Raw genomic sequence first — 14,993 nt, 5'->3', positions numbered from 1 at the left:
GGCCATCTCGCTCAGCACGAAGTTTGGATTCTCGCCGATTTCGTCGACTGCCTCCCACTCCATAGTGCCGACGATGCGCGGGTTCGACCTCTCCCCTCCTCTTGCGTGGGCGCTTAGTTTCACCATCGACTTGTTGACCCTCATCGACTGCGTCCGCCACGCCGCCTTGCAGAAGTCCGGTGCGTCAGGGTGTTCGCCACACCACCACGCCGCCAGCGCCGTCGCTGGGATGCGACACAAGAACCTCCACTCCTCCCCCCACCATTGCTGGATCTCCTCGGGCACCTCCATCTTATTTTTTTCTGTACGGAAACCGATGGGTGAGGCGTTGAAATACAAAAAGGAAGGCTCGTCCTTTTTTTAACCCTTTTCCAGGATGTTACTGCTGACCCCCCTCCCTTTCCGCGTTTTTGGCGCCTTTTTTTATTCCGAACTTTAATGACCAGCCCGATTTTTAACTTGTCCCACTCCGAACTTTCAGCGTATCGCTTTTATTTCGGTTTACGTTTCGTTTCGTGCACACACCACACCCACACAGTGACTCCCCAGGCGTTAGGAGGCGTAACAACGGCGCCGCGCCTTGAGTGTCGGAGAATCGAATGACATTAAGGTGCTGGTGCTGGTGCTGGGTCGATCGTACATGACGATCTCCTTCTCGTACACTCGAAAGGCTTACACCGGGGCGGCGTGCCCTTGCTGCCCGTCATGATGTCCACGCATCGCCGCAGCCGGGACGAGTCACCCCGGAGAACTGGAGAGAGAGAGAACGGGAGTGAGAGTGCGCAGCAGCAGAGGCGGCAGAAAAAAGGAAAAGCAATTCTCATCAAAACGAGAGACATCGGGCTCACTGAGCAGGCCGCGTAGTTTGGGAATCGCGGCGGCAGCGTCAGCCACGGCCGATACGGTCACCAGGCGCGTCAATTGATTGATTGTAATCGATCACGGGTGCGCAGCCCGGCGGGGCGACACACACACACACACACAACACACACACACACACGTACAGTTGTTACGGAGGCCGATCACGCGCACGATATCGTCCATCTCGACCACCCATAGAGATCCCGATAGGAGAGGATCTGCACACGAGCGCGCCGCACACGGGGATGATGCTGGTGTCAGCTTCACCATAGCTGCGGCCACTTGCGCCCAAGCCCACAAACGATTGCAGTTCTAGTTTCCTGCCGCGAACCTATGCTCGGGACGACGACGACGAGGAGGAGGAGGAGGAGGATCACCTTGAGTGGCAGCTGGTACTGCTCCTTGTTCCTCTTCACCGTCTGGCGGTGGTGGTCGGTGGTGGTCGGAGAGGGAGGCAACGTCGAGAGCGAGAGCGAGAGCGAGAGGAGCAAGGGCGGTGGTGGTGGTGGTGAGGAGGGGAGGCGAGTCTCACCTCGAGCGAGTCGTCTCGGTAGCCGGTGACGCCCTCGTCGACGGACAGCAGGAAGAGGTCGAGCCCGTAGTCGTGCCTCGCGTTGAGGGTCGTCAGCACGTGGGCCAGCACGGTGGAGTCTGCGTCGCGTCGCGTGAGCTTCCCCGCGCATGAGGCGGACTTGGTGTAGAAAAGAAAAGAAGAAGTTGTTTGGGGAGGGGGGGAGGGGGGCTCCCCCGCTGATGGCGACCAACGGTTTCACCTCGCGCCTAATTTCGATTTTCCTGTCAGCAGCATCGTGTTTTTCTTTTGTTCTAGGTAAAGACAAAAGGAAAACAAGAGAAAAAATAAGTATGGTTTCCCTACTGTTTTCCCCAAGGCTATTCCGATTTTTGCTGAATTTTTCGCGGAAACAAAGCATACGTAGAATTCTTTTTTGCTGAATTCAGCAGTCCTTGCGTTCCCGAGCTTCAAATTCTTCTTTGGTTCACGTGCCATGCGTTCCCAAGCCTCGAATTCTTTTGTCGTAACATTGCGTTCCCGAGCTTAAAATTCTTCTGCAGCATAACATGCCTTGCGTTCCCGAGCCTCAAATTCTTCTATGATGTCACGTACCTTGCATTCCCGAGTCTCAAATTCTTCTTTAGTATCACGTGCCTTGCGTTCCCGAGCCTCGAATTCTTTTGTCGTAACACATGCCTTGCGTTCCCGAGCCTCAAATTCTTTTCCTTACCGCGTGGCAGAGAAAGAAAGGAAAAGAAAAATATAAAAATGCACAAAACCGGAAAATGCAGCTAGAGATCGGTAAAAAAGAAAAGTCAAAGAAAAGAAAAGAAACGAGAAATAAAAGGGATCCAAGATTTCTGGTTCAGGAGGCGAGGCAAGAGGCAAGGCTGCACCACCTCTTACCAACCGTCTGCAAACAATGGACGACGCAGTGCATGCAGGTGCCGTTCTTTGATTCCTAATATAATTTCTATTAATCACGCGCCTGAGATAGCAGCTCACAATTAGAACAGATCAGGTGCACGCACCCCCACGACATCAGGAAGTGCCCTCCAAGATGGAGGACGAAGATGGAGAGGTTGAACGATGTTGCCGCATCTGCCGCGGTCCAGAAGAGGAAGAAGTGGGTGGGGAGGAGGCTGGCGAAGCCCTCGGCAAGCTTATTCGTCCCTGCGCCTGCAAGGGTTCTCTCCTCTACGTGCACGAGGTACCCATTCACGTGTTAAGCATCATCAATTTCAATCTGATGTATCCTCCTCTTATCTTTTTTGATTAATTCTCTTTATCTTCGCTTTGTGCAGAAATGTCAAGAGATGTGGATAAAGACCTACATCCGCCGTAGCGACAAGAAGCCCGCGTGCGAGGTGTGTGGACAGCAGTTCCGCATCTCCTTTACGCAACCACACAAGGGCCTCGCCGGCTTCCTCTTCTCCTCGCAGTCACCACCGCTCGTCCACGCCATCTATCTTGTACGTCTTCTCGTCGTTGGCCGCCCAGACACACACGACACACACACACCACAGCTCATTACCATGTGTCAATGCACTGCAGTCTCTGTTGTACATTGGGCTGTACTGCCTGTTCCTCTTTGCCGCCGAGCACCACACGAAGCTGGCCGCGTTCTGCGTCATGGTGGCCGTGGGTGTTGGCGCCAGCGCCGCCATCTTCTATCTCATCGCCTTCAGGTACCACCACCTTGCCAGGCTTGCTCCGGTCCACCTTCTTCACTGACGGCCAACAACGACGTGGTATGATCCATGATGATGTGAGCAGGGAGGTGGACAGGCAGGTGCTGGTCTACTACATCGTACCCACGTTCGTGTTTGCAATTGTCATCTTCTCGCAGTTCATGGGCTACGCCAGTCTCTACTACAAGTGGCTCAGCTATCCTGGTCTCTCCCTAGAGGAGGTACTCTCCCCCGCTCTTCTTCTTGCTTCGTCGTCTTCTTAGTCTTCTTCTAATGTGGACGGTGGTGGTGTGCCGGCAGGATTTGGAGTACAAGGCGTTCCTGCAGCAGATGACGTGGAAGAGTTCGATGGGGGTGCTGCTGGAGGGCATATCGTCGACCTCCATCGTTCTCAACATCGGCCTCCTCCTGTGCGTCTCCTCCGTGCGACTCTACAATTTTCTGCGCCACCTCCGCCGGTACACCAGCACTCCTATTATTATTGTTACCTATTATTATTTATTTATTTGGTATTATTATGGAGCTCGACACTCACTAACATGTGGGTATGGGGGGATTTATCAGGCATGGCGGCAGCCTTGCCAACGTGTGGATGACCGCACCCGATTCGACCAGAGCGACAATCATCGGTACACGACCAACTACACGACCAACGACACGACACACGTGTTCGCGTACTGATGAGACTGTTCCTGGCACTACTAGGCTCGGTGCAACTCTGTATATTCTGTTGGTTCTACGTGTGCGGACCCACGGGCAAGTGCGCAGTGTTTCTGGTCTACGTCGCCTTCGTCGCCGCTGTCAACTGGTTGCTCCGCTCCCGATTCTCTCGGGTGCCGTTTCCGTTTACTTTACCACCCACCACCCACCACCCACCCACCAGGCCGGCGATTATGGGCGCTGTCAGTTGACCTCTCGCTTTTGGAATGTACAGAACGTCGACACGGGCCTGTGCCGACTGGCTTTGGTCATGGGCTACGGGTTCGTGGGCACGGTGCTGGCCGGCATCGGCATCACGCACTACCTCGCACTGCTGGCCGATGCTGACGTCGAGGCATCATCGGCCGCGAACAGCGCGGCGCCGATGGATCAGCTCGCAGGCGAGACCCAAGTCGCGCTTCCAGAAGAAGCGGAGATCGCAGATGAGTTGGCAGCGACGCGACAACAGAATGGCGACGACGTGGTCGATGAGCTCGCCCACGCGACGTCGGAGCACGGCCCGGGCTTCCCGTTCTCCTTCCACCCGACGTTGATGTCGCGCAAGATGGCCGGAAACTTCGTTCGCTTCCTCTACGACAAGTCTGCTCGGGACGACCACTACGAGTACTGGAACCAGGTGCCCTCTCCTCGCTTCGCCGAGCTCCTTCCTTCGTTGTTGTCACTCAGTGCTGATGATCATCTGTCGCTCCCCCTCCCCCCCAACACCACACACACGCACGCACGTACGCACACAATCAGGTGTACTACGTGTCGTTCTTCCTGTTCCAAACGCTGGGCATCTTCGGCGTCGCCATCTGGGTTCACGTTCGCGCAGTCTGGGATCACTTCAAGGATTGGCAGAACGTCCGCCGGCAGCAACAGCTCATGCTGCTACGTGACGAGGTACCCACCCCCCTCTTGCTTGTGTGTGCGTGCGGTAATGTGTGCGCGTGTGCGGTGTGGATTCCTATGGTGTCTGATGGAAAGTGTTGTCACAGCTGTTGTTCAAGTTGAATGGCATGGAGCAGCAGCATCGCACTCTGGTCGATTCGGTCCGAAACAACCTGCCCGCCCGCCACGCGGACCCTCTCGCTGCCGCACAGCCGGCGCCGGCGCCTGCCTCCACCGACGGAGGCGACGAGCCGACCTACGGCGACGTGCACGCGCACCTGCGACGGAGGCAGCAGCTCGACCGGGAACCGCGCCTCGCCCCGACCGACCACGTCGATCTCGTCACGCGAGAGGCCGAGACGGCCTTGCGCCGCGTGCAGTCCAACCTCGGCCATCTTGAGGACAGCGAAGAAGAAGAAGAGCTCTACGGCGCCGATGAAGTAAAAGAAGAACAGCCCGGCGAGCTGGGAAACGAGGAGGAAATCGAGGAAATCGCCGGCGGCGAGGCTGACGTGGACGTCGACATGTTCACGAGAGAAGCAGCGGAGAAGGGCAAGGAGAAGGTCGACACCGACGCGGAGGCCGATGATGAAGTCGGCCAAGCGACGGCCGCGGCCGCGACTTCAGCTCCGTCGCCTCATGCGACCGCTCAGGGAGCACCGCTCGATGCGCCGGAAGCTACGGCGGCAGCGGCTGCGGCTGCGGCCGACGAAGATGAAATCGGAAATCGGCTGCAGGCGGGCGCGCGCGAGTTCGTGTCGGGGGTGCGGAGCATCGACGAACTAGTCACGCAGTACCTCCGCGAGCGGCGCACGGAGTCGCAGGCGGGCCTGTTCGCGCAGTACCTCCGCACGCACCTGTCGCCCTTCACCGCGCCGGAGAAGGTGCGGATGGTCTACGCCACGCTGGCCTACCTCGTCCTGTTCAACTCGGTCTACTTCTCGCTCGTGGTCATCGACCAGGACGAGGTCAGGAAGGTGTGGCTCCGCTACGTCATGGACTGCGTCGGCATGATCTCCATCCTCTTCTTCATCCACTTCAACTACCTCACCGGCGCGCCCAACCACAATTTCAACAATCTCAACATTCTTCACAATCTCAACGTCGACAACAACGTCCAGAACCGGCCGAACGCGAACAACGACGACGACGGAGAGAACCGCAACGGCAACAACGCGGGGCGCAACTACGGGCTCCTACTGATCGGCCACGCCGTGCTCTACTTCGTTCTGCTGTTCGTGTGGATCGTGCTGCGGCCGGCCACCTTCTTCGACCCCTCGCTGCGCCTCTCACACGACGCCGCCGCTGCCGCCGGTGCTGATGTGATCAACAGCACCAACGGCACCACCGCTGACGCCGCGAGCGACGAGTACGCATCGGAGATTCCGGCGGACTTGGTCGACGCGCTGCTGATGGAGCGGAGCGGTGCGGTGGCGGTCGACCCCTACACGTTGCACTCGCTCAAGGTGGTGTCGCTGCTGCTGTTCGTCTCGGTCGTCGAGTACGGCCTCATCGGGCTGGGACTCACCGCGCGCCGGCTGGTGCGCATCTATCGCATCTGGCTCAACACGGGCACCGGCCACTTCGTGGTCCACGACGTCGCCGAACCGCCGACCGCGCCCGACGACGCCGGCGCGCCAGCGCCGCCTCAGCCCCAGCAGCCTCTGCCACCGCAGCAACGACGAGGCGAAGAAGACGAACGAGAACGAGAAGCCGATCGAGGGGACGAGGTAGAGGAAGAGGAGCAAGAAGAGAGCCAGCGGCTGCGAAGGAGGCGAACTGCGGCGGCGGGCGCCGAGTAGACCGGCCGACGCCCACAACACCCAACCCCCCACGCACACAACCCTGTACATACTCCTCGCACCGCAAACATGTTTGACTTTACGTTTGAATTTTTCGCAAGTCGTTTTCGAAACACAAACAAGTTTGGCTAAGTTGATTCCCTAGGTAACCGCGAAGAAGGAAAATCAAAATTCAAATACCGAACGAAATGCGCAGTAACTGCTCTTTTTCTGGTCAGAGGAAGATGGAGGCGAGCGACTGTTCGTATGTGGGGCAGGTGAAGGCGGGGCGAAGGGAGGGCTCGGGGGTGCTGCTGTGCGACACAGGGCTACGGTTCGAGGGCAGCTTCAAGAACAACCAGATCGAGGGACCCGGGGTCTTCGACCTGCCACAGAAGGGGGGCAGGTGGAAGGGCAGCCTCCACCGAGGCGTCCCGTCCGGCCCGTCCATCTTCACCCTCCCCGACGGCACCACCTTTCACGGTATTTCCTTACCCTCCCCACGTTAAGAAAGTCAACTTGGCATATCTTAAAATAATTGAAAGATAATATTTCTATATCAATATATATATTTCTTTTATATTGTTGTCTTTGCTAAAGCTGTGTCCTGCACTCCCAGGTGAGTTCAGGGACGGCAAGCCAGAGGGAGCGGCGAAGATAGTGTTTCCCGATGGCCGGGTGGTGGAGCTGCGCTACGCCAACAACCGCAACCCGTCCGTGCGTCTGGTGACCTCCCAAGGTGGCACCTCAAACTACGCAGCACGCTTTCTCTTCCCACGCGCAGGAAAGGCACTCACGCATGGGTGTTTGGTTGTGCTGTGCGCCTTCAGGCAACGTGTACGAGGGCACGCGGGACATGACCAAGGAAAAGCCCTCTCTGGAGATCATGAAGCAGCATCTCCAGCAGCTGAAGGACAAGCCAGATCAGGTACGGCCCATGCCCACACCTGACGAATAATAATTGCTTGATAAAACAACACACAATAATAAAGAATCACAGTTATTAATAAATTACCACAGGGCGACGAACCGACAAGCACGCCGCGTAACCGGGAGGTCAGCTCCAATTGGAACTTGATTACATTCAACACCTTCACTTCCAAGGTAACACACCGGGCCAAGTCCTGGGATTCAGAGAGACAGCTTTTTATTCGTTTGTGACAAATTCCTCAACTAGGAGGGTGACGTGTACCGGGGCGAGTTCAAGGCCGGCAGGCGACACGGGCAGGGCGAGATCAGGTGCTCCAACGGCCGGCGGTACGTGGGCTCCTTCAAGAAGGGACGCAAGCACGGGCGGGGCACCTACACCCTGGCCGACGGCAGCCACTACGAAGGGTTCTTCGCCAAAGGTGCAACCCCGATCATTAACGTTGCTTCTTTATTTTCCACACACACACACACACACACACTCACACTCACACTCATACCACACATCATTACTATCTATCTGTTTCATTTATATTCGTAGGCAAGCGACACGGCAAGGGGAGGTACATGTCGGCGGACGGCACCAAGTACGAGGGGGACTTCGCCGAAGGCAAGAAGCACGGCTACGGCGTCTACACATTCGCCGACGGGAGCGTCTACCAGGTATTTATTTATACGCGCTCACAGCTCGGGCTGGCCAGTTACCATGGAATGAATGATAAGAAACTCACATATAGGGTGAACGTGACTGTGTCAGGGCGATTTCTACAACGACAACTTCAAGGGCAAGGGGCGGTACAGCTATGCCGACGGAGAGTGCTACGAGGGCTACTTCGCCAACGACATGTTTCACGGCTACGGCGAGTACACGTTCTCCGGGGGCGACATCTACAAGGGCCAGTACCGAAACGACAAGATGCACGGACAGGGCACCTACATATACAAAGGCATCGCTCCCTCACACAACCACTACAGAAGATTTATATATATATATATATGTAATATTTACATATGTGATTCAAGAGGTCATCATTGCTCATCATCATCCTTCCTTCCTCGCAGACGAGCGGAAGTACAGTGGCAAATTTGCTAATGGTCGCTTCTGTGGGCACGGCGTCTATACCTACCCCAATGGCAGCTGCTATGAAGGTGAACCTACACACTAGCATTTATTTTTTGTTTTATTACTCTAATGTACCAATCGTTGACTGACATATTGCATGACACACGCCAGGGCCATTCCTGAACGACCAGAAGAACGGCCAGGGAACGTTCACTGACTACAACGGCCAGAAGTACCTCGAGATGTGGAAGATGGGCTCCCGGGTGAGCAGGACGCCCATCGCCGTCGGTGGCGACAACGCCGGCGCGGCTCCCGGAAGCGGCGGCGACGAGGATGAGCACTCGGTCGGTGGGCGCACGTCGTCCACCACCTCGGTCGGGTCGAGCTCGGGCGACGAGGCCTGGCCTGTCGCCAAGCGGTCGTCGTCATCGTCGTCGCCCAGCAACAGCCTGGTGAGCGACACCGTGCTCAGCGATGCCCTGGACGACGCCTGGGACAACAGCCTCACCGCCGACGCCGTGGTCTCGCTGGTCAACAAGCTGAGCGAGGACGGCGGTGGGTACGGCGAGGGACCCAACGTGATCGGCAGCACGATCGGCGTGTGGATCGGGAGCGGCATCGTGGGCGGCGGGGGCAGCGGCGGCGGCGGGGGCAAGTCGCAGCCGGCCAAGCAGAAGCGGAAGCGCGGGAGCAGCGTGTTCAGGCGCAAGGGCGACAAGGCACACAGCCCCGCGCCACATCGATCCTCCAGCAGCTGCGCGCGGCTGCCGTAGTCGCCCCGGAATCGTCATCGTCGCCTGCCTCAGCCCCGGCCACACCACACGGTCCACCCAGCACCAACCAGCCCAACGCAATGTCGAGCTCTGGAGGCGCGACAGCCGAGCTGGCCGCGGTGAGCGCTGTGAGCAAGATCAAGAGAAGGAAGTAGGGCCAACAGCAAGAGCAGGAATGCGTGGAATTGATCGTCGCATTTCTTTTTGGGTTTCATTTATTTTCCCTTGTGAGTTCGATCCGCGGAGATCGAAAAGAGAAAAAGCAAACGAAATGGTGTCATCCGACCTCATCGAGGGCGCCCACCAACCGCAAAGGGCCACCTCAACTTTCCGCGCCTTTTGAGGCGTTGACATCTCGTCGAACGGGAGATAACGTCTTTACTCTGCACCATCAAACTGTAGCCGTCTCTTCTCGCGCCACTGCTGTTTGATCGGCGATTTTTTTCCTCCTCATCGCTCCCACATCGATCCGCCGCATGCGGCATTGATTTATAATTTCTTCATTTTTACTGGGTTCATCTTCGCTATATCCTCCTCTCCCCGGATTCTAAGTAGAACCTCGACGGAACCAACGAGGTCGATGTCATCGCCCGTTTCAACCTCTTCCCTCAGTTTCGATCGATTTCGAGAGAAAGATGATCCTGCCCATATCGAGAAGGTGGTGCCCTCGACGTTGAGGGGCCTCTACACGACCTCAGCACTTTCGCCCTCTTCCTCATTTTCGACTTCTTCATCTTTAGCCGGCGCTACACGATCGACGTCGTCTTCGCTCTGGCAGTGGTGCTGGAACTGGTTGTGGTGGACCCTCGCCTGGACCTACATCGTACCCAGCCTCGGCCTTCTCCTCACCTTCTGGCTCTCGTGGCTGGTCTTCCTCCCGTGCGTGCTCTTCCTCCTCTTCTTCTCGCTCGGCAAGAAGATGTTGGGCTTCGCCTTCGTCTGCACCACCTTCGTGCTCGTGCCCCTCCTCAAGGCCATCCGCTACACTCCTGGCATCGAGTCTGGCGCCAACCACCTCCTCAGGTTCAGGCGCTCTCCCTCTTCCACAAATCTCTCTCTACATCTCTCTCTCTCATTTATTTTATTATTATTTATGTGGTCTGTTATTTGTTCGTCTCGTGCTTGTTCGGTGGTCCCTGTCCTCCTTGCTGCTGCTGCTGCAACGGTTGTTGCTTGTGGTCGTGATGGTTGAGGAGGAGGTCTCTTCTTTCTTCTTCGTCCCCTTTCCTTTGCTTTTCGCGCAGCGGCGCCGTTGGCTTGTGTCTGGCATCGACAAGGCTCAATCCTCGATTATAGCTGCTTGTTACCCATAGCCGGGTGAAGGAGGGTGGTTGGTCGAGGCGCTGCTGTCACTCCTTCTTCTTCTTTCTTCCCGTCTATGTTCACACATAGCACCAATCGCTTTGCTCTTTTTTGTCTCACCTTGGCCCAACACACAACCACAACACAACGCACTCACACAACTCGACCATCACATCACAACAACAACAACACACGACACACGACATGGGGCTCGGTGGTGTGGGTGTGGAGGACAGGTGGACGTTCATCGCGTGGTTCTACGCGCTGGTCTTCTTCGAGAAGCTGCTGCGATGGATTCTCAAGCACTTCGTGGGGCACCACAAGGACACCAGCCGCCCCTACTCCCTCGTCAACGTCATGGACCCCTACTTTGACGGCTTCTGCTCTCTATCATCATCTTCTTCATCTTCTTCAGCCTCTTCCTCCTCTTCGCTATTCACGTCATGTACAGCATCACCATCACCTTCTTCTTCATCATCCTCGTCGTCGTCTTCTCGAAGAGACAAGAGAACAGGACCAGAAGATCTCCAAGAGGCCATGGTAGTGTCATCATTTTCATCATCTTCTTCTTCTACCTCCTCTCCTCTGTATTCTCTTTGCTTACATAATTCTTCGTACCTGTGTTCTTGTCGTGCGGCGCCGCTGGTTGTAGGAGCACACCTACAACGAAAGCCAACGTGCGACCGAGGCCGAGCAGGAGCGCGAAGAGCAGGACCAGAAGGACATCATCAACCAGGACCATGAGTTCAGCAACTTCGAGTACTCTCACGCCAAGGTCTCCCTCTTCTCTTCTCTTCTTACGTCTCCTCCTTCTTCTTTCCTCTCCTTAGCTTTCGCTTTTCGCTTTCTGTCGCTTTCGCTTTCGCTTTCCTCGTCAGCCCTCGCTTTCGTTCTTCTTCTGTTGTTGGGCTTACACGAATCGCCTCGGACGTTGGGCCTTTGGGTTTGGTGTGTGGGAACAGGCCTACTCCCTGGCGCTGGCGGCGAAGATGGCCTACGAGAACTCGGACATCATCAAGTGCGAGGTGAAGAAGTGGGGCTTCACGCAGTGCCGCGTGGTGCGGTATCAGAACAGCAAAGCCTACATCGCCTCCAACGATGAAATGGTCCTCCTCGTACGGGCTCCCGTCCATTCCACATTCAAGTCCACGCCAGTCAAACACTCACGTTTTCTTTCTTTTTCTTTCTTTTTCTTTCTTTTCTCTGCTATTATCCTTCCATCAGGTGTTTTGTGGGACGCACCCGCTCAACCTGAGGAACTACATCACCGACCTCCAGGCCCATCTCGTCAACGCCGGACCCCTCGGTAAGTCGCTACATAAATATTAATATTTAGATATACTCGTGAACGAAATATTCGCAAGAATGCTGACAATGCTCACACATTCCTGTCGTCGCCTTAAAATCAGGATATGTACATAGCGGGTTCCTCGAGGCGCTGGGCCTGCGGCACGTCGATGAGGAGGAGGAAGAGGAGGCCGAGCGACAGTACAGGCAGGAGTGGCAGAGGTCGCACCAGCTCAACAAGCACGCGCCCTCTTCACCGTCCTCTTCATCGTCGTCGTCGTCTTTCTCTTTCTCTTCATCGTCTTCCTCTTCGCGCGGGCGCAACTTGAAGCTGTCGCTCATGCGCGGCCGGCGCCGGGCGTCGCTCACGCTGCCGGTGGTCATGCGGCGAGATAACGGATATCGCTGCTCACCGGCCAAGCTGCTGCGAGCGCTGCCCACCCTGCCCAACAACCTCTGGTCCCTCATGCGCTTCGTCGTCCTCTGGCACCGACGCCAGCTTCTCCGCGTCACCGGTACACCCCCAATGGTGTCGTGTGCGGTCGTGCGAGTGAGTGTGCGTGTGTCATGGCGTGTGTGGTGTCTCGTGTGGCATGATCTGATTGGTGTGTGTGTGTGCGTGCGGTTTACTTCCCAGGGCTACACGACTATCACGAGAAGCTGACGACGTCGTCGTACAACGCGCCGATGTACCATCAAGTGATCAAAATTTTGGACGAACTGGGCGTGCTCCAGGCCTACCCGTTCGCCTCTTCGACGCCCACCCGCGCCAAGAGGCAACCGGTACGCACCACCGCACACGACACACCGCACACACACACACACACACGTTCTGCAGCCACGAACACGCGACACGCACGGAGAAAGTACTTATTATTTATTATTTATTATTTATTACTTGTTATTATTTGAAATGGGCAGCCGAAGCGAAAGTTGTGGGTGGCGGGACACAGCCTGGGCGGCGCGCTGGCAAATCTGTTCAGCGCGCAGATGGTCAACGACTACCCCGGTTCCGAGGACGCCATCGGCGGCGTCTACACGTTTGGCCAGCCGCGCGTCGGTGATCTGTACGTCGTTTTCCTCTTTGGCCCAGACCCCACTCGCCCGGTCGCCAGTGCTCAACGCTCCACCAACACCAACAGGCAATACGCACAGTTTGTGAACGAGAAGATGGGCCAACGCTTCTTCCGCTTCGTCAACGGAAACGATCTCATCCCTCGTCTCCCTCTCGGCATCCCCTCCTGGTACCCTTTTTCCCTTCCTTTTCTTATTTTTCTTATTTTGAGTATTATTGTATTTATTTGTTATTTGTTTTATTATTGCTTTACGTGGTTGATCAATTAATAATCATTGATTCAATACAATTGCTTAGGCTCATCCGGCGGCTGCTGAAGCGGGCGAAGAAGGAGAAGGACGGCACGCTCATCGACGTGCCCGACATCAAGTCGATCCGCAACAGTCTGGTGTGCTACCTGGCGGGTGTGGCGACCAACCACGAGACGTCCTACAAGCACGCCGGACAGCTCAAGTACATCGACTACGGCGGCAACATCATCGAGCCCGACAAGCTCCAACACGTCATGTACCTCCACCTCCTCGGCCTCTGCAAACTTCGAGTACGTTCCATCAACACGACACACGACACACGACAATGGCACACACATTCTAACATGTTGTTTGTTGGCAGATATTCAAGCACCTGCAGCGGGATACGTGGCTTCGGCTTGTGTTCCGCATGGTGCTGCCCTTCTTCATGAACGATCACCTCATATGGTATGTGGGCCAACTCACACAACGACACGACACACAACGCCACGCCACGACACGACACGCACTAACGTGCGCGTTGCATGTGTGCAGTGACTACGCGCGCGCGATCAAGGACCGGATGGAGGAGGACCGGCTTGAGGCCGAGGAGGCGCAGAAGCGCGTGGAGGTCGCCTTGGTCATGGAGGAGGGGCGGGCCTCGGCCATGCGCGGCTGGTTCGAGACCCTCCGACCGACGCCGGCCGCCACCGCCAATCAAAAGAACGAAGACGGCAAAGCACAGAACGAAAACGAAAACGAACACGACGCTAGCAATGAAGAGGTATCGACACGCGAGCAAGACCTCCGCGACGATGGGACGCCGAAGCTGGTGTGCTCCCGGGGAGGTGGGCCATCGTGCGGGATCCCGCGGCGGAAGACGACCGACGCCGTCCTGGCGGTGGTGGACGCCGCGGCCTCCGGCAGCCTCGCGAAGACACGAAGGAGCGAGGGCGGAGGAGGGCTCACCCGGCGGCGACGATGGAGCACTTCCCAGTTGTGAGAGCCCACCACATAGACTGGACCATTCCCTTCAGGTTATGTTGAGTTTTGTTTGTAATAACATGTTTCACCCACCAACATTACCTCTTTTTTTTTCTTTTGATTTATAGAAATATTACTCTGGATACGTATATCTCAAAATCCCATTAATTTTGTTTGCCCGATAGCCAGAGAATTATCTCCGGAGAATGCCAAGAAACAGCTTCCTTGTCCAGCCCGACAAATAAGCGTGTTGTACCGGGACTGGGAAGGTATTTAATCGACCAACCGACGTTGCCAAACCATCAGTTTATCTTCATCACACAATCAACCCTATCTACCCCTCCATCTTCCTCAACATCAACATCATCAATCGATGGCCGAACAACTGGCAGGCGCGTACCTTCGCGGTCGAATCGGCGCGCTGGCGGACAACGACGTGTTCTCGGGCGGCCTCATGCTCGTCCTGATGGGAATGGTCGCGGCCTACGTCGGCTGGACGGCCCAGTGGCTGTGGGACCGGTTCTGGCGCGAGTTCGTCGTGTCGCTCGAGGTGCGCAAGGAGGACGAGGCCTTCGCGTGGATCATGAAGTGGCTCGCTCACCAGACCGAGCGCGCCAACGGGCGCGACCTGAGCATGCTCACCACGCGCGACAACCGCCAAGACCGCTGGAACGGCGCCGAGGCCGCCACCAAGCCCCAGCTCCACTTCGGCCCTGCTCCCGGCCAGCACTTCCTGCGCTACCGCGGGCGGTGGATCACCGTGCAGCGCGTGGTCAAGGAGAACGGCGGCGGAAGCGGGAACAACAGCCTCGAACTGCAGGAGACCATCAAGCTGCAGACCTTCGGCCGCGACCCGCAGGTGCTCAAGAATCTCGCCGCCGACGCCATTGCCTTTGCGCTGGGCGACGAGATGGG

General features: G+C 56.6%; 4 protein-coding genes across 4 annotated transcripts in view; all 4 read left to right on the top strand.

Moving 5' to 3' along the window:
* Positions 1-2,435: 2,435 nt before the first annotated feature.
* ACA1_291910 (zinc finger, C3HC4 type (RING finger) domain containing protein) lies at positions 2,436-6,458 on the top strand (the record flags this gene model as incomplete). The annotated part of the gene is made up of 10 exons (XM_004368070.1): positions 2,436-2,585; positions 2,680-2,847; positions 2,930-3,063; positions 3,152-3,287; positions 3,367-3,524; positions 3,631-3,695; positions 3,772-3,899; positions 4,001-4,402; positions 4,525-4,668; positions 4,764-6,458. The coding sequence occupies 10 exons, from the start codon at positions 2,436-2,438 to the stop codon at positions 6,456-6,458; spliced, it is 3,180 nt and encodes a 1,059-aa protein (XP_004368127.1).
* A 224-nt stretch (positions 6,459-6,682) lies between these two features.
* On the top strand, positions 6,683-9,200 carry ACA1_291900 (MORN repeatcontaining protein; the record flags this gene model as incomplete). The annotated part of the gene is made up of 9 exons (XM_004368069.1): positions 6,683-6,920; positions 7,057-7,176; positions 7,268-7,365; positions 7,458-7,541; positions 7,615-7,786; positions 7,906-8,027; positions 8,122-8,264; positions 8,443-8,513; positions 8,599-9,200. 9 exons carry the CDS (start codon positions 6,683-6,685, stop codon positions 9,198-9,200), a joined length of 1,650 nt encoding a protein of 549 aa, XP_004368126.1.
* Positions 9,201-10,119: 919 nt separating this feature from the next.
* ACA1_291890 (lipase) lies at positions 10,120-14,097 on the top strand (the record flags this gene model as incomplete). The annotated part of the gene is made up of 13 exons (XM_004368068.1): positions 10,120-10,223; positions 10,739-10,856; positions 11,155-11,277; positions 11,465-11,617; positions 11,727-11,808; positions 11,912-12,304; positions 12,427-12,572; positions 12,711-12,856; positions 12,932-13,033; positions 13,162-13,405; positions 13,477-13,562; positions 13,650-13,926; positions 13,975-14,097. The coding sequence occupies 13 exons, from the start codon at positions 10,120-10,122 to the stop codon at positions 14,095-14,097; spliced, it is 2,097 nt and encodes a 698-aa protein (XP_004368125.1).
* A 354-nt stretch (positions 14,098-14,451) lies between these two features.
* ACA1_291780 (ATPase, AAA domain containing protein) overlaps positions 14,452-14,993 on the top strand; it is a gene marked incomplete at both ends in the record, with an annotated part of 3,182 nt that continues 2,640 nt past the window's right edge. The window contains one exon of the mRNA XM_004368067.1: positions 14,452-14,937. Coding sequence (XP_004368124.1) covers positions 14,452-14,937 — 486 coding nt within the window. The remainder of the gene's footprint in view (positions 14,938-14,993) is intronic.

This window comes from Acanthamoeba castellanii (genome assembly GCF_000313135.1).
Source record: "Acanthamoeba castellanii str. Neff unplaced genomic scaffold scf7180000084777, whole genome shotgun sequence".
Lineage (NCBI taxonomy): Eukaryota > Discosea > Longamoebia > Acanthamoebidae > Acanthamoeba > Acanthamoeba castellanii.
This window is presented reverse-complemented; position numbering and strand designations above follow the sequence as displayed.